A 19,530-nucleotide genomic window follows, 5' to 3' on the forward strand; every position below is an offset into this window, starting at 1 on the left:
CACTCTCCATGGAACAAACAAATACAGATGGTCCAGCACATCAAAGAATGCAGCTTTATTCAAGTTAACAGCACACGTACATGTCTGACGTCTACCTGTATGTGTGCTGTTGACTTGATTAAAGGGTCACTCATTAAAATTATTTTTTGCTATTGCACTCCTTATGGTAAATAAAAAATATTTCTAATATACATTGTTAAAAAAAAATGAAGTTTTCTATGTTTTATTTGTGCTTAAAAAAGCTCAAGAGCACATTTTCCCCCATCTTATACACAGACTTATTACCAAGGTCCAAACACAGGAAGTGCAGCCTGGAGTGCTGAGGGGGGGGGGGTGTCCAGCCTCATCCAATCATAGCTCCTCTCAAACATAACTGCCATATTCTGTTGGTTGGACACCCCCCACTCAGCACTCCAGGCTGCACTTCTTGTGTTTGGGCTTCGGTCCTAAGTCTGTGTATGAGATGGGGGGAAAATGTGCTCTTGAGCTTTTTTAAGCACTAATAAAACATAGAAAACTTCATTTTTTTAACCAAAGTATATAAGAAATATTTTTTATTTACCATAAGGAGTGCAATAGCAAAAATTTGATTTAATGAGAGTGACCATTTAAAGTTGCATTCTTTGATGTGCTGGATCATCTGTATTTGTTTTGTGACATTGATCCCTCCATTCTTTTAGGTGACAAATATAATTGCGCATGTACACTATGCGAATTTCATTACACATTTTCGCATAAAAAAAACGAACGTAGCGTATATGTAAATTTCACGAATATAGGACGAATATAGTCGCAAAATGTCGCAAATTCGAATATGGCCCCTGCTGCTCATCACTAGTGGTCACACACGCTATAACACTGTGTTTTGGGTTTAGTGTGGGTCATCAGGGTGACAGCTTTCCTTTAAAGAAAACTAGCTTTAGGGTACCTAGAAGTTTTGTTCTATTAGAAAAAGCTAAGATTATGGTGCAGACCTGCCTTGGAACTTCCTGTTATTAGGCCACCAAGAGAATGAAAGACTACATACAGTTCCATTAGTATTCCCCCATAAGTGATGGATACAATATTACTCTCTCCAGTGTTAACACAGAAGTCAAATTTCGCAGACCAAAAGAAGAGAAAAACGGAATTCCGGACCCTTAGTGAAGAGTAAAATCCTGCTTAGATATGATAGTTTACAAAGCCATGATACTTACCAATCCATGGTGTTAGAAAGTAATAGGCAAAGTTGTCCTTCGGATCTATAAAAAAATAAAAAATAAAAGATAGACTGTGCATTAAGGAGATTATATATATATATATATATATATATATATATATATATATATAGAGCAGGAAAGCAGCACTCCAGGGTAGGAAAAGGTGCTCGGGTGCCTACTGTGTCGGGTCTAGGTTGGGGACCCCTCCAAACAGAAAAATTTAATGGACAGTGGCACACCAGGTGTCAGCAAAAAAAATGTGATTTATTCCAAAGACGTGTAGGCAACGTTTCAGCTGGCTCACCCAGCCATTTTCAAGCAGAAAATGGCTGGGTGAGCCAGCTGAAACGTTGCCTACACGTCTTTGGAATAAATCACATTTTTTTGCTGACACCTGGTGTGCCACTGTCCATAAAATTTTTCTATATAAATTATATATATATATATATATATATATATATATATATATATATATATATATCTATATCCAGTTTAACATAACTCTGAAAAACAGTGTCCTGTAAGCTTCAGATACACAACAATAGGAACCTGAGGGAACAATGTTGGAAAACCCTTAAAGGGGTACTCCGCCCCTAGACATCTTATCCCCAAAGGATAGGGGATACGATCTCAGATCGCCTGGGTTCCGCTGCTGGGGACCCCGGGGATCGCTGCTGCAGCACCCCGCTATCATTACTGCGCAGAGCGAGATCGCTCTACACGTAATGACGGGCAATACACGGCTCCGCCCCTCATGACGTCACGGCCCGCCCCTGTCAATACAAGTCTATGGGAAGGGGGCGTGGCGGTCGTCACGCCCCCTGCCATAGACTTGCATTAAGGGGACAGGACGTGATGTCATGAGGAGCAAAGCCATGACGTCACGCTGCTCCGGCCCCTGTATTGCCCGTCATTACGCACAGAGCGAACTCGCTCTGTGCAGTAATGATGGCGGGGTGCCGCAGCGGCGATTCCCGGGGTCCCCAGCAGCACTGTCATGCTTTGTGTGATTGTAATTTATTGTATGACTTTTAATGACTGAACGGACAATAAAGCTCTTTCAATAAACCGGGGTCCCCAGCAGCGGGACCGCGGCGATCTAACATCCTATCCCCTATCCTTTGGACAGATCCCATGACTTAAAGGGGTACTCTGCTGGAAAACATTTATTTTTATATTTTTTTTAATCAACTGGTGCCAGAAATGTAAACAGATTTGTACATTACTTCTATTTAAAAATCTTAATCCTTCCAGTATTTAACAGCTGATGTATGCTCCAGAGAAAGTTGTGTAGTTCTTTCCAGTCTGACCACAATGCTCTCTGCTGACTCCTCTGTGCATTTTAGGAACTGTCCAAAGTAGGAGCAAATCCCCATAGAAAACATATGCTGCTCTGGACAGTTCCTGACATGGACAGTGGTGTCAGCAGAGAGCACTGTGGTCAGACAGAAAGGAAAGCCAAAAAGAAAAGAACTTCTTGTGGAGCATACAGCAGCCGATAAGTACTGGAAGGATTAAGATTTTGTACAAATATTTTTAAAGGGGTATACCAGGCAATAGGATAGGGGATAAGATGTCTGATCGCAGGGGGAGGGGGGGGGGTCCGCTGCTGAGACCCCCCGCAATCTCCCTGCAGCACCAGCATTCTATGCGGGTGCTGAATCTCCAGTTTCGTAAACCTCCAGGTTTCCGGGACTGGGGACGTGACTTCACGCCACGCTCCCTCCATTCATGTCTATAGACCTGAATGGAGGGGGATTGGCGTGATGTCACGTCCCCAGTCCCAGAGGTTTCCGAAACTAGAGATGCAGTCCCCGCATAGAATGCGGGTGCTGCAGGGAGATCGCGGGGGGGGGGGTCTCAGCAGCGGGCCCCCCCGCGATCAGACATCTTATCCCCTATCCTTTGGATAGGGGATAAAATGTTTTTGCCCGGAATACCCCTTTAACTTTGAGGCATCAGTTGATTTAAAAAAAAAAATAATAATAATGTTTTCCAGCGGAGTACCCCTTTAAAGGTTTGTCACACATATGAACGTTTAATAAATCAATCCAAAATATACTAAAAAGAATGATATAGCCGGCATTGTTACTCACCTTGCCTAGACAGAATGGCTTTCACATAGTCTGGATGATAGACAGTGAGAGAGGCAAAGAAACTTCCAAGCCACATGGGGAAGGCACAGTCAAATTGTTTTGCATACCCACTGACAATGTCCAAAATCTTCCCATTTTGTCTCATCTGTTAATAAGAAGAAAGATCTTAGATAAAACCTTTGCTTGTCCTACCACTTTTCAGAGGCTCCATAAACCTCTCCTGGCTATATCTATAGATCCAGGTGCGTAGATATAGAGGTTGCAGAGGTAGCAGTCGCTCCGGGCCCTGGTGCCTAAGTGGGCCCCAAAGCACATCTACCCCATAAGAGGCCAGCATTATAACTGACATATGGGGCCCTGTTACAGACTTTGCATTGGGGCCCAGAAACGACATCAATTGGGGTGTCTCACCAGTCAAAACTTTTCACATGTCTGCGTGATTGGTCATAAGTAACAAAGAACGACAGTAACACTTTAATAACAGTATCATGGGATTATTTAGTCACTGCAGTGATAATGTGCTCCTGGTCTTATTTGATTTTTTTAAAGGGGTACTCCGGCGCTAAGACATCTTATCCCCTATCCAAAGGATAAAAGGATAAGATGCCTGATCGAGGGGGTCCCGCCACTGGGGACCCCCATGATCTTTCACGCAGCAACCCGGTACCATCAGCCCCCGGAGCATGTTCACTCTGGGTCTGATGACTGCCGATCACGGGCTGGAGTATTGTGACATCACGCCCCCTCCCATAGGCTTTCATTGAGGGGGCGGAGCATGACATCATACAGGGGCGGAGCCGTGATGTCACAATACTCCGGCCCCGTGATCGGCTGTCACCAGACCCAGAGTGAACATGTTCCGGGGGCTGATGGTAACGGGGTTCCGCGTCAACGATCATGGAGGTCCCCAGCGGCAGGACCCCCGCAATCAGGCATCTTATCCCCTATTCTTTGGATTGGGGATAAGATGTCTTAGCGCCGGAGTACCCCCTTTAAACCTGTGTATGCCCCTGGTGAGCAGCAATGCAAATACTTTGCACATCACTGCTTGCTAACATTGACAGCCCAGATTTGGGGGTAGAATGCTTTGCCCCAAGTGCTGGCAACTCATGCTATGCCACTGGTTCTATCCACAGAGTTCAGGATTCCTCCGACCCAATTTGCCAAATTTCATTTATTTTTATTTTTTATTTTTTTAACCTCAAGTCTTATTTTTATGAGGTACTCCTAAGTAGTGTTGCTTGCGAATATTCGTATTTTTTTTTTTCACAGTACACATCACAGTGATCCCCCCTCTCTGCTTCCAGCTTGTGTGGTGTAAAGAAGGCTCTAATACTACTGTGTGAGACTGACGTTCGAATTTTCGCAAATGCGAAAATTTGCATATGCTAATTTTTGCATATGCTAATTTTCGCTTATGGTAATTTTGCTTTATGCTAGTTTTCGCATCCGCAAATGTTCCGCATATGCGAAAATAAAAACGCGATTATTACGAATATGCAAATATAACGAATATATGACGAATATTCGTCCATATATTCCTGAAATATCGCGAATTCGACTATGGCCTATGCCGCTCAACACTACTCCTAAGTTAGCAATGAAGCTCCCAGCCAATGTTTTGCCCACAGATCTTGATTTCCCCTTTAGTAATCAGACGTTTATCTTGAAGATTATCACCCATGAAGACAATGATTAAACTTCAAGTTGACTTTGGGGATCATAAAGAGATAAGATGTTCACTTCATATATTAGCTACATTATCACCAGGGCGAGACCTCTGGAACCATGACCTCAGATAAGACTGAAGACTTAAAACATAAAACTAAAACTAGAACAAAAGGCATACATGTCTACAAACAGAGAAAACATCCCAACTATTGGACATGCTGTCATCTACAATCATATCGAAGGAAAAAATCGAACTTCTAGGGCAGTGGTCTCCAACCTGCGGACCTCCAGATGTTGAAAAACTACAATTCCCAGCATGCCCGGACAGCCATCGGCTGTCCGGGCATGCTGGGAGTTGTAGTTTTGCAACATCTGGAGGTCCGCAGGTTGAAGACCACTGTTCTAGGGAATTTATTACATTACATTCATTCATCTCCTGCAATCACACACTTAGGACATGTTGACCCAGCATAAAATTAGCTAAATGTCCATACGGAAAACACGTGTGGACATTCTGTACATTTAAATAATCTGGCAGGCGCTAGGACCGCTGGGAAATGCGCCATCTCATAGACTGCAATGCATTTCCGTGCGAAATCGGCAAAAAGAATAGATAAGATGCTTCTAACGTGGAAATTCCATAATTTGAACAGTGCAGAAGAATCCCATTGAAATCAATCGGACTCTGCTGCAGTGGAATGTCCCTGTGGAATTTCGCACGGACATTCCACCGTGTGAACATGACCTTACCCCCAGGAATGAAGGGCTTGTTCACACTACAAATTTAAAGTAATACTGTAGTGCAAAATACATTATAAGTTATAGATCATGGGGGATCCGACCGCTGGGACCCCCTGCGATCTCCTGTACGAGGCCCCGGCAGACCACATGAAGGGAGCTTTCCGTCCCCTCTATGTATCGCTATGGGATGCATTGGGGGGGCGTGTCATTCGCTGCGTCATGCTGGGGACAGACACGCCCCTTTCTTGCCTGCTGCTGGGGCCCCGTACAGGATATCGCAGGGGGTCCTAGCGGTCAGACCCCTCACGATCTATAACTAGGGGATAAGGTATTTTGCACTACAGTATTAGTTTAAAGGGACAGAATTTTTTTTCCCTGAAAATCCATGCAGAATCCGCATCTAAAATCTTTACATTTTAATGCAGATTTTGATGTAGATCTGCAGAGATTCCATTTAGAAATGTGCGGATAAATACTTTTGTGTCAGTGCAAAAAAAATAAAAAATCTGTATTATTCTGTGTATACAATGAAAGGCAATGTACATGTATATACTTTTATGTCAATACCCTTTTAAGTCAATAGGAGGCAGATTTTCATGCAGAAATGCACTGATTTGGTTGTGGAAACCGGCAGGGAGATTCCTCACCCAAATCAACGCAGGTTTTACCTGTGGTGTCCCGGTACCGTATGGTATACAGTACCTTGTATGGTGGTCCCCAAAGTCAGAGTTACTTCGTTCCAGTAGGGTCCTCCTGGTGGGATAGCCCCAAGTCACCTCTTCCTTCTTTAATTTTATGATGTTTACATGTATATGTAATTATATATTTAATGTTGAATATAGCGTCGCAGGACCTTAGGTCACATGACTAATGTTAATTCTATTAAGGTATGTTAAAAGGACCTTCCTAGGTCACATGGGTGGTCACATGTCTTGACTATAATTCCTTGTAAAGTGAATGACAGATGGTATGGACCAATGAGCTCAAGGCCAGCCCCTGCCCATATAAGGGAGCTGCCAGCCAATCCTCGCTCTCTTGGGTTCCGGACTAGCAGAGAGAAGAGTTCCGTGCAACTTACAAAGACAAGACCAGGCCGAAGCCTGATAATTCTAAACTGTGAGTTATAATACAACTCCCCGCTAAAGTCCGCGTGGCTGTGGACCTAATCTCAATCCCCTAAATCCAGTGGAGCAGTGCAAATAAATCTCCTGAGCTTACAACTCACAAGGTCCCAACCAACTGTCAGGATCCTCATAGACTCTCTTATTGTACAAAGACTGTTCCTGTTTAATGCTGCATAAAACCTGCAGTAAAAGTTCCTACAGTTTTCTGAAACTTCCGGTTGTGGACAATCATTTATTATTCCTCCCTATCGCTCTTAGGACCAGCATATACAGAGGAGCCCTCACCCTGGCGTCACGACAGTTAAGGGTTAAACCAGCACCCTTTCATCACTGCACAGCTACACCCCATATGCCCTATACCCCCACAAGCTTACCACAATATCAATACCCTTTTAAGTCAATAGGAGGCAGATTTCCATGCAGAAATGCACTGATTTGGTTGTGGAAACCAGCAGGGAGATTCCTCACCCAAATGAACGCAGGTTTTACCTGTGTGAACATGTCCTAATATTGGGGGAGATTCATTCAAACCTGTGTAGTGAAAGAGTGGTGTGGTTGCCCATAGCAACCAATCAGCTTGTTTCTTTCATTTTTGAAAAGGCCTGTAAAATAACTGAAAGAAGCAATCTGATTGGTTGCTATGGGTAACTGCACCGCTCTTCCTCTACACAGGTTTTGATAACGCTCCCCAATTGTGCATATAGATCTTCATAAATATTACTGCAAAAAGGTACTGGCACTATAACGCAGTAACGCAACATGTGAACAAAGCCTTATGGCGGGGTCTCCAAAGCAGTGTGCCTTCAGCTATTGCAAAACTACAACTCCCAGTATGCCTGGACAGCCAAAGGCTGTTCAGGCATGATGGGAGTTGTAGTTTTGCAACAGCTGGAGGCACACTGTTTGGAAAACACTGCCTTAGGGTCTGATTACAGTACCAGGTTGACAATGATCTGAGAAACATTTTCCCCCCCATTTTGTACAGCGCACTCACTCAACAGGACAGTGCATACCTGTCCATGTTCCTGGGGCTGGTTTGTAGCCATCGTGCCATTGGGGGCACCGGCAGAGAAGCTGGACGCTGCTGTGATAGCCTGGGGGGGGGGGGGGGGGGTGTAGGGTATGGGGTGTGTAGCTGTGCGGTTATTAAAGGGTGCTTGTTAACCCTTGCTATTCGTGACACCAGGGTGAGGGCTCCTCAGTAATGCTTGTCCTACCGCCACCCTTCCCAAGAGCGATAGGGAGGTAGATCATAATAGAATGTTCACAACCGGAGAGTTTTCTGAAACAGGTATAACTTTTACTGAAGATTTTCTGCAAGCTTCAATAACGGAACAGTCTCTATGCATACAACTGCTTTCTTTGGAGGAGATTGACAAAGGTTGGGACTTTAGCAAGTTAGAGTCTTTAAGGTATTATGCGCTGTTCCACTGGATTTAGGGGATTAGTTGCGGTCCAGTAGTCACGCTAGCTTTAGCGGGGGTAGTTTAGAACTCACAGTTTTAGTTCTGCTGAGGCCGGTAGGTTTTTCAGGCCTAGCGGGTCTTTGAAAGTTGCGCAGATCCGTCCTGCTAGTCCGGCATCCACGAGAGCAGCAACCCAAGAGAGCGATAATTGGCTACAGCTCCCTTATATGGGCAGGTGCTGGACTAGTGCTAATTGGTCCATACTGATGTCAATCACCATTAAAAAGGATTGTGGGCAACACGTGACCCAAAGGACCTCCAAAGGTCCTCCAACATACCATAGAGGAGATTAACATGGTCACATGACCAAAGGTCCTGCGCCGCTAAACAAGGTAAGTACTATACATTATATTAGATATATATATTATTACGAAATATATATATATATATATATATATATATATATATATTAACATTAAAGAATTTGGATTGAGGAGAGGCGACTAGGGGCTGTTCCACCTGAGGGGCCCTACCTGAACGTAGTTACTCTGACTTTGGGGACCTCTTCACTAGGTACGGTATGTAATACGGTACCGAGACACCACACTGTGCTTACATTATACACAAGATTTTACCGAAAAACCGACCCACCCTTGACTGAGGCGCCAAACATGCCCGTGAGTAAATTTAACTCAGCTATTGTACATCCACGCATTTTACTAAATTGTCGCTAAATCATAATCCCAATTGTTTGAAGGTGGTGTAAAAAAAAAATTTTAAAAAATTGAAAGTCCACCTACCTCAGGGACGTTGCCATACAGCCAGTGACGTTTCGGGCCTGGGAAAGCGCTGAACACTCTCTCCAGTTTCTTCCGTGTCAGGTAGAGACTGGAGACTTTGTAGAGCAGGTACAGGGCGCACAGGGAGGCTGCATAGTACAAGAGCTCAAAGGGGCTCAGGGAGAAGACACCGGGCAGCATGGAAGAGGTCATGGCTGGATTAAGCTCTGTGCTGTACAACCAGGGATTAGTATTACTGACAGGAGGAGTTATAGTCTCACGGGTTCAAAGAACAAGTCAATGAATGGAATAGGAGGAGAATAAACAAGGTGCACACACAGGATAATTGAATGCAGAATACAATTTTTTCACAGCGATTGTTGCAAAACTACAACTCCCAGCATGCCCGGACAGCTGAAGACTGTCTGGGCATGGTGGGAGTTGTAGTTTTGCAACAGCTGGAGGCACCTGTCTGAAGTAGATGCACATTGACCAGCATACAGTTACTTATGACAAGCCAAAGTGAGTTCCTCTGTCCATGTTTAGTGTTGCGGTACGTAGGAGAAAGCATGGTCACCTATCGAGTCGATTGGTAACCCAGCCAGGAGAATGACTGTACCTTAGAACTGTATATACAGAGAGCAAGAGGCATTCAGACACTAGTAAACTATTGCGCATTCATGCCTAACTAACCGGAACGTTATATGTGTGTGTGGACTAAACTTGGGCACTGAAGATGGTACGAAAAGCAGGCAGTGCAAAGTGCCAACATGAAACTATGCAACATGAAAAGAGTACCTGTCACCAAACTAAACTTCTAATATATTGTTCCTTGTGTAATTATGTGGTGAGGGTGTTGGATGAAGGGCAGATGTTATTACCCTTAGGGCAGATGTTATTAACTCTTGGTATTCGTGATGCCAGGGCATGGTTATCCTCTACACCACCCGAGGTTTGGCTGCTGATTCCTGGGCCAGACGAGGGGCAAATAATCACTCTGATGCAAGGTTGTGCACCAATTGTGCAAGTTCTCCCACTTAAAAAAGATGAGAGAGGCCTGTAAATTTCCATCATAGGTATACCTCAACTATGAGAGACATAATGAGAAAAAAAATCCATAAAAATTACATGGTCTGATTTTTATTTGAAGAATTTTATTTGCAAATTATGGTGTAAAATAAGTATTTGGTCAATAAAAAAAAGTTCATCTCAATATTTTGCTATATACCCTTTGTTTGCAATGACAGAGGTCAAACGTTTTCTGTAAGTCTTCACAAGGTTTTCACACACTGTTGCTGGTATTTTGGCCCATTCCTTCAAGCAGATCTCCTCTAGAGCAGTGATGTTTTGGGGCTCTCGCTGGGCAACAAGTTTCAACTCCCTCCAAAGGTTTTCTATGGGGTTGAGATCTGGAGACTGGCTAGGCCACTCCAGGACCTTGAAATGCTTCTTATGAAGCTACTACTTTGTTGCCCGGGTGGTGTGTTTGGGATCATTGTCATGCTGAAAGATCCAGCCATGTTTCATCTTCAATGCCCTTGCTGATGGAAGGAGGCTTTCACCCAAAATCTCACAATATATAGCCCCATTCATTCTTTCCTTTACACGGAAGAGTCATCCTGGTCCCATTGCAAAAAAAAACCTGCTCCAAAGCATGATGTTTCCACCCCATGCTTCACAGTAGGTATGGTGTTCTTTGGATGCAACTCAGCATTCTTTCTCCTCCAAACATTTACCAAAAAGTTCTACTTTGGTTTAATCTGACCATATGACATCCAAATGCTCTCTAGCAAACTTCAGACGGGCCCGGACATGTACTGGCTTAAGCAGAGGGACACGTCTGGTACTGCATGATTTGAGTCCCAGGCGGTGTAGTGTGTTACTTTGGTCCCAGCTGTCTGCAGGTCATTCACTAGGTCTCTCGGTGTGGTTCTGGGATTTTTGCTCACAGTTTGTGTGATCATTTTGACACCACGGGATGAGATCTTGCGTGGAGCCCCAGATCAAGGGAGATTATCAATGGTCTTATATGTCTTTCATTTTCTAATAATTGCTCCCACAGTTCATTTATTCACACCAAGCTGCTTGCCTATTGCAGATTCAGTCTTCCCAGCCTGGTGCAGGTCTACAGTTTTGTTTCTGGTGTCCTTCTCCAGCTCTTTGGTCTTGGCTATAGTGGAGTTTGGAGTGTGACTGTTTGAGGTTGTGGACAGGTGTCTTTTGTACTGATAACAAGTTCAAACAGGTGCTATTAATACAGGTAATGAGTGGAGGACAGAGGAGACTCTTAAAGAAGTTACAGGTCTGTCAGAGCCAGAAATCTTGCTTGTTTGTAGGTGACCAAATACTTATTTCCACTATAATTTGCAAATAAATTCTTAAAAAATCAGACAATGTGATTTTATGGATTTTTTTTTTCTCATTCTGTCTCTCATAGTTGAGGTTATAACCTATGATGACAATTACAGGCCTCTCATCTTTTTAAGTGGGAGAACATGCACAGTTGGTGGCTGACTAAATACTTTTTTGCCCCACTGTATTTATAACAAGTCTGCATTACAAAAATCACACTAGTTTTTTTTCTAGAAAACTTCAAATGGAAGAACTTTGGGAGCGGCTAACAAACCACTTCCATATGTAATACACTTTGTGAGTAGCCATGCACTGACCACTCACTAGATTCACAAGACGTATCCATAGATGGGAAGTTTTCATATCCACTGGGCTCTCCTCTAGTGAATCCTTTTCACCCAAAATAGAACATTGCTGAAAAGAAAAAAAATGGAGGAGTGGACATACCTTCCCACACAGCAGCTAAATAATCATTTTTCTTGGAGTTATGCCTTTCTCTTCTTTTTTCTCTGTTTCTCTCTATATATATATATTGGCCCAGTACAGGATGGTGTGTCCCCGTACTGCTCCTGCCCTGTCAGGCAAAGTCTCTCCATGTCCCCAGGCCCCCCTTTGTGTTATCCCCTATGTACATAAGTTATATAATAAAATGTACTGTTTCTTTAACTTCTTCAGGACACAGGGCGTATGGATACGCCCTGCATTCCGAGTCCTTAAGGACAGAGGGCGTATCCATACGCCCGTGGGAAATCCGGTCCCCACCGCTAGCCGGTGCGGGACCGGAGCCGGATGCCTGAGACCCCCCCCCCATGTCGGCAATAGGAGAAAATCGCATGTCAATTCAGACATGCGATTTTCTCCAATTCCGGGCTGATCGGGTCTCTGGTGACCCGATCACCCGGAAAATAGGGCTGATCGGAGCTGTCAGCAACAGCCCCGATCAGCCTAAGGGATAGGAGTGAGGTCGCAAAGCGGCGATCTCCTCCTATCCCCTGCCAATAGCAGAACGGAGTTCTGACCAATGGCAGCGCAGGACAGGCAGGGGTCCGTTCTGCCCGCCCCTGGATGTCGAGGGGATCTGGGAAGAAGATGGAGGCCGTACCTGCAGGAGAAGTTGCCTGGGGACCCGGGATCTTCGCTGGATCCTTGCTCAGGGAAGGAATTGAGTTTGGGGGGGGAGGGGTGGGAATTGAAAGTGAAAGCAAAACGATCTTTACTGTGGCAACCACTAGGAAGGCCAAACTGCAACTCCCAGCATGCCCAGACAGCCAAAGGCGTTATTAATTCGTAAAGTGGCGGTGGTCAGAATTGCGAAAAAGGGCTGCTTCCTTAAGGGGTTAATAGCTGTTACCATGTGATTGTTACCCAAGAGGCACTAGTGACCAGTTGACCCCCCAAGTGACCTATGGGCTCCTTGCACAGCCCCCCTATAAAACCAGGGAAGGGGCTGCAATCTCACTCTTCCATGATTCTTGCTTCTTCTGAGGTCCAGTTCAGTCAAGACGTCTCAGACTGTGTCCAGAGCATTGGAGGCCTCAAGCCTAAAGTCTGCAGCCACAAGTCAGCTCAAGTAATCTCATAGTCATCTTCATGTCAATTGTCAAGTCAGTGAAGTCAAGTCTTCTATAAAGTCATTGTGGCCTGCACTAAAGTGTCTCTACATACTGCAAGTCCCAGCAAGCCTGCGAGGTCCCCCTGTGTCACTGGTCACCTCCTTGGGATTCTGGCTGTACTGCATAGACTGTATCACCTGTCTACCCTCAGTAAAGCTACCGTTATCCATAACTTGCCATTTGTGACTTCATTGCTCCTGTGCCTAGCCCAGGACCAGCGGTATTACCTTTGGCTGGTTAAGGCTAAACCACGCCCCGGCGTGACGACAAGAAGGGGTTAATAACATCTGCCCCTAGGGTTATAACAGCTTGCCTACATTGCACCCTGCTGACACCACATAAATATATAGTGGCCCAGTACAGGATTGTACCCCTGTACCCTTACTGTCCTGTCTGGCGAACACTATTGCATTGTCCCCTGAGTATGTTAAATGGTTAAGCTGGGTATGTTAAATGGTTAATAAGTGCCTATGTTATCTATTGTAATGTGTATATATAATGTTATGTACCTTTAAATTTTGTAACCATGTTTTGTAACCAGGGAAGGTGTCACTGAATAGATGACTTGTTGGGGACCTATAGGACCCCTCCAAAGTCTCCCCCCATATAAACCCTGGGAGGAGCTAGTTAGTCAGTCTAGAGTCTAAGCTGAGATACAGTGAAGTCAAGTCCTGAGAGTGTCTGGTGTCCTGAGGAGACCCAAGGCCTACCACACAGCCACGCTTCCACTAACCAAGTGCCCCACAGGTGAAAGTGAAAACCTGGTAAGCTACACAAGGGGTGAAGTCTAGTCAGTCCTAGTCAGGTCAGTCAAGATCATTCTGTCTAAATTCAGCGTGGTTCTGCAACAATTAATCCAAGTCCACTGCAAGTCCCAGCAAGCTCGCAAGTCTCTAAAGTTACTGGTCACTTCCTTGGGCCTAATTGAGCTGTAAAGACTATTCAATCTGTCTGCCTCAGTAAAGCTGTCGTTGTTCTGTAATTTGGCATCAGAGTCAATATTTGCCCCGTGCCTAGCCAGAGATTCAGCGGTCATACCTTTTGGTCGTGTAGAGGTTAAACCCGCCCTGGCGTCACGAATACAAGGGGTTAATGCCATCTGCCCCTAGGGTAATAACATCTGCCCTCATCACACACACTAATATATATATATATATATATATATATATATATATATATATATATATATATATGCACCTGCACCTGTTAGCCAGGTCCTTATAATGGTTTGGAATCAATAGTGCTGGCCAACTTATTCTTTATATATATATATATATATATATATATATATATATATATATATATATATATATATATATATATATATATATATATATATATACACATACACATACACACACACACTGCTCAAAAAAATAAAGGGAACACTTAAACAACACCATGTAACTCCAAGTCAATGACACTTCTGTGAAATCCCACTGTCCATCAATTTCACATGCTGTTGTGGTTTTATGGAACCACATTGATCTGTATGAGGAATCTAATGATTCCTCCTAAAAGTCCCCTAAGGGGACTAAAAGTGTTTAAAAAAAAAAAAAAAAAAAAAAAAAGTGGTTAAAAACACACATTAACCCCTTCCTTATTAAAAGTTTAAATCACCCCCCTTTTCCCCAATTTCCATGTAAAAAAATATATAAACATAAAAAAAATAAACATATGTGGAATTGCCGCATGCGTAAATGTCCGAACTATAAAAATATATTGTTAAATAAACTGCACAGTCAATGGCGTATGCGCAAAAAAATTCCAAAGTCCAAAATAGCATATTTTGGCTCACTTTTTAAACCATAAAAAAATGAATAAAAAACGATCAAAAAGTCTGATCAAAGCAAAAATGCTACAGATAAAAACTTCAGATCACGCTGCAAAATGTGAGCCCTCATACAGCCCCGTACATGAAAAAATAAAGTTATAGGGGTCAGAAGAGGACAATTTTAAATGTATTAATCTTCCTGCATGTAGTTAGGATTTTTTCCAGAAGTGCGACAAAATCAAACCTATATAAGTAGGGGATCAATTTAACCGTATGGACCTACAGAATAAAGATAAGGTGTCATTTTTACCAAAAAATGTACTGCATAGAAACGGAAGCCCCCAAAAGTTACAAAATGGCGTTTTTTTCTTAAATTTTGTTGCACAATGATTGTTTTTTCCGTTTCTCTGTAGATTTTTGGGTAAAATGACTGATGTTATTACAAAGTAGAATTGGTATACCACGGTTTTAGGTCCGGTCAGAAAACCGTATACGGGGCAAAAATGAGACAACCGGAGTCAGCGTTTGACTCCGGTCGGCTCATTGAATTGAATGGGGTCCGGGACGGATATGGCTGGGATACGGGAGCAGACGGTTTTCGCCCCTCCCAACCAGATCCAGCAACCGTACACTACAAACGCAGTGTGAACCCACCCTTAGGAGGAAAAAACTAAAGTGTAAAAAAACTGAAAAACACGGTACTTAAGGGGTTGAGGACATTATATCAAAGTTGGATCAGCCTGTAGTGTGGTTTTCCACTGTGATTTTGAGTGTGACTCCATATCCAGACCTCCATGGGTTGATAAATTTGATTTCCATTGATAATTTTTGTGTGATTTTGTTGTCAGCGCATTCAACTATGTAAAGATGAAAGAATTTTCTACGAGGAGTTCATTCATTCAGATCTAGGATGTGTTATCTTTGTGTTCCCTTTATTTTTTTGAGCAGTGTATATATATATATATATATATATATGAGATTTTTCAAAACCTGTCAAGAGGAAAAGTTGCCCAGTTGCCCATAGCAACCAATCAGATCGCTTCTTTCATTTTGCAGAGGACTTGTTAAAAATGAAAGAAGTGAGCTGATTGGTTGCTATGGGCAACTGGGCAACTTTTCCTCTGGACAGGTTTTGATAGGGTATTGAAGTGAAATAAGCGCACGCTGCCACCCTGAGATTTCACCAAACCTGCAGCTTTCTCAAGGATTTCGGCAGTAAGTGACCACGTGCAAAGGGAAAATATATAACCACTTACCTGTGGACATTGAGGAGCTGCGATCCAATAAAATGACTGGGTCATTACCTGAGCAGATTGTATGTATATAAGCTAAAGGCGGAGAGTAATTCACACCTGCCAGGTAATGTTTTGGGATTAGCTTCACTTCATGTCATTTTCTCCTCCCTTAGTAAGTTAACCCATTCAGTCCTCATACCGCTCCACCTCTTTAAAGGGGTACTCCGGTGCTTAGACATCTTATCCCCTATCGAAAGGATAGGGGATAAGATGCCTGATCGCGGGAGTCCCGTCGCTGGGGACCCCCGTGATCTTGCACGCGGCACCCCATTTAAAATCCGTACCCGGAGCGTGTTCGCTCCGGGATCTTATTACTGGCGACCACAGGGCCGACGGCGTGCGACGTCACACTTCGCCCCTCAATGCAAGCCTATGGGAGGGGGCTTGATAGCTGTCACGCCCCCTCCCATAGGCTTGCATTGAGGGGCGGAGCATGACGTCACACGGGGGCGGAGGCCCTGTGGTCACGGTAATCAGACCCGGAGCGAACACGCTCCGGGGACTGATTATAAATGGGGTGCCGCGTGCAAGATCATTATAAGAGTAGCTTAGGCAAAGTAAAAAATGTTGGCTCTCACATTAACTTTAAGAATTTTATTGTGCGGGTCATGATTGTAGAGATAACTTTTATAGATAATTTGTTGTATTGTGTGAACATAGTTTATCATGATGCTTGCTCTATTTTCCTGTTAGGCATAACGCTGACCAGGCCACACTCAGACCCAGATATTATAATATCATACAGCCAAATTAAACTGGTAAAGAGAAAAAAAAATTCCAAGTCAACTGTTTTAAATTATTTCTGTTTAAAACACTCAAGCCCTCCAGGATTTAACAGCTGCTGTATGCCCTGAAGGAAGTTGTGTAGTCCTTTCCAACCCAACACCTCTGTCCATTTCAGGAAATGTCTGGAGCAGGAGCAGTTTACTGTGGGGATCATCTCCTGCTCTACACAGTTCCTAACACAGACAGAGGTGGCAGCAGAGAGCACTGTTGTCAGATTGAAAAGAACTATACAGCAGCTGATAAGTATTGCAAAGCTTGATTTTTTTTTAAAGAGAAGTAATTCACAAATCTGTATAGCTTTCTGACACCAGTTGATTTGAAAATAACCTTTTTCTCCAGAATAACCTTTCAGTGTTTTTGGTCCCATATAGGCATCATATTGTGGGTGTGACTGGAACCTTTGCACCATTTACAGTCATGGCCGTAAATGTTGGCACTTGGCACCCCTGAAATTTTTCAAGAAAATTAAGTATTTCTCTCAGAAAAGGATTGCAGTAACACGTGTTTTGCTATTACATGTTTATTCCCTTTGTGTGTATTGGAACCAAACCAAAAAATGGAGAAACAAAAAGCAAATTGGACATAAGGTCACCAATCTCCAAAAATGGTCTGGACAAAATTATTGGCACCTTTTCAAAATTGTGGAAAAATAAGATTATTTCAAGCATGTGAAGCTCCATTACCCTCACCTGGGGCAAGTAACAGATGTGGGCAATATAAAAATCACACCGGAAAGCAGATAAAAAGGAGAGAAGTTCACTTAGTCTTTGCATTGTGTGTCTGTTTGTGCCACACTAAGCATGTACAACAGAAAGAGGAGAAGAGAACTGTCTGAGGACTTGAGAACCAAAATTGTGGAAAAATAGCAACAATCTCAAGGTTACAAGTCCATCTCCAGAGATCTATATTTGCCTTTGTCCACAGTGCGCAACATTAGCAATAGGTTTGCAACCCATGGCACTGTAGCTAATCTCCCTGGGTGTCGACGAAAGAAAAATTGATGAAAGGTGTCAACGCAGGATAGTCAGGATGGTGGATAAGCAGCCCCAAACAAGTTCCAAAGATATTCAAGCTGTCCTGCAGGCTCAGGGAGCATTAGTGTCAGCGCGAACTATTCGCAGACATTTAAATGAAATGAAACACTATGGGAGGAGACCAGGAGGACCCCACTGCTGACACAGAGACATAAAAAAGCAAGACTACATTTTGTTAAGATGAACTTGAGTAAACCAAAATCCTTCTGGGAAAACGTCTTGTGGACAGATGAGACCAAGATAGAGCTTTTTGGTAAAGCACATCATTCTACTGTTTACCGAAAATGGAATGAGGCCTACAAAGAAAAGAACACAGTACCTACAGTGAAATATGGTGGAGGTCAATGATGTCTTGGGGTTGTTTTGCTGCCTCTGGCACGGGGTGCTTTGAATATGGACAAGGCATCATTCAATCTGAGGATTACCAATGGATTTTGGGTCGCACTGTACAGCCCAGTGTCAGAAAGCTGGGTTTGTGTCCGAGATCTTGGGTCTTCCAGCAGGACAATGACCCCAAACATACATAAAAAAAAAAAAACAGAAATGGATGCCAACAAAGCGCTGGAGAGTTCTGAAGTGGCAGCAATGAGTCCAGATCTAAATCCCATTGAACGCCTGTGGAGAGATCTTAAAATTGCTGTTGGGAAAAGGCGCCTTCCAATAAGAGAGACCTGGAGCAGTTTGCACAGGAAGAGTGGTCCAACATTCCGGCTGAGAGGTGTAAGAAGCTTATTGATGGTTATTGGAAGCGACTTATTTCAGTTATTTTTTCCAAAGGATGTGCAACCGAATATTAAGTTAAGGGTACCAATAATTTTAGTCCAGCCCATTTTTGGAGGTTGGTGTGACATTATGTCCAATTAGCTTTTTTTCCCTCCCTTTTTTTGGTTTAGTTTTAAATCACACACAAAGGGAATAAACATGTGTATAGCAAAACACGTGTTACTGCAATCCTTTTCTGTGGAAAATACTTTTTCTTGAAAAAATTCAGGGGTGCCAACATTTACAGCCATGACTGTATAGCTAAACTCCTATAAGAATGCAGCTGGAATCTTTAGGGGGCAGCACACAACATCCTTCAGGAACTGTGCAAAACATTCATCTTTATTTACAAGACATATTAGTCTTACAAACTGAAGTCATACAAAATACTGACACTACAGATTCGGAGAGATTGAAGTTTTCTGGCTTTATGGTGTTCTTTCTATTTTCTTCAGGTTTATGTGGATGCCGTTTACAGAACGTAGAACGAGCTGAGGGATCTTTATTGGCTCATTGTTGGGGTCTGTACTGAGTTCAAATCTCGGTAATGTCAGAGCAAGGGCGACCTTCATCTCATTCATAGCAAAGTTCTGTCCTATGCAGTTCCTGGGGGGATACAATTTGAAGGTTTTGGTCTCAATTTACATTTTATTATCAGTTCATTATATATACACACACAATTGTTCTGCCCCCCCCCCCCCCCAACACCTATTTAAAGCAACTGCTCCCACTCTTTAATGCCTGAGCAATATTGTGGTTTCCCTAGTACGGACATTTTGAGAAACTATACTTATATACTGGATTTGACCCATGCCTGACTTCTCAACTCCACCTTAGCCTGACCCTCTTACACCATTTGGATTCAACTGTGTATGACCCGGACTGCTGACTTCACCTA

At 43.3% G+C, this 19,530-nt stretch overlaps 2 protein-coding genes across 7 annotated transcripts in view; both read right to left on the reverse strand.

Moving 5' to 3' along the window:
- Positions 1–16,030, reverse strand: part of LOC130283266 (cytochrome P450 4B1-like) — a 35,639-nt gene extending 19,609 nt beyond the window's left edge. Inside the window, exons 1-4 of one of the 4 annotated variants that reach the window (XM_056532493.1) lie at positions 16,012–16,030; positions 9,038–9,248; positions 3,296–3,440; positions 1,197–1,241 (exon numbers count right to left, since the gene is read on the reverse strand). In XM_056532493.1, the coding sequence (XP_056388468.1) occupies positions 1,197–1,241; positions 3,296–3,440; positions 9,038–9,229 (382 nt within the window). In that variant the 5' untranslated portion in view covers positions 9,230–9,248; positions 16,012–16,030. Of the gene's footprint in view, positions 1–1,196; positions 1,242–3,295; positions 3,441–6,375; positions 6,549–9,037; positions 9,249–15,745; positions 15,768–16,011 lie in introns of those variants that run through there. The other 3 variants (XM_056532494.1, XM_056532495.1, XM_056532496.1) reach the window with 3 other exon arrangements.
- A 2,923-nt stretch (positions 16,031–18,953) lies between these two features.
- Positions 18,954–19,530, reverse strand: part of LOC130283265 (cytochrome P450 4A12A-like) — a 31,242-nt gene continuing 30,665 nt past the window's right edge. For all 3 annotated transcript variants that reach the window (XM_056532490.1, XM_056532491.1, XM_056532492.1), the window contains exon 14: positions 18,954–19,238. In XM_056532490.1, the coding sequence (XP_056388465.1) occupies positions 19,061–19,238 (178 nt within the window). In that variant the 3' untranslated portion in view covers positions 18,954–19,060. The remainder of the gene's footprint in view (positions 19,239–19,530) is intronic.

The sequence above is a fragment of the Hyla sarda genome, chromosome 7, assembly GCF_029499605.1.
Source record: "Hyla sarda isolate aHylSar1 chromosome 7, aHylSar1.hap1, whole genome shotgun sequence".
Lineage (NCBI taxonomy): Eukaryota > Metazoa > Chordata > Amphibia > Anura > Hylidae > Hyla > Hyla sarda.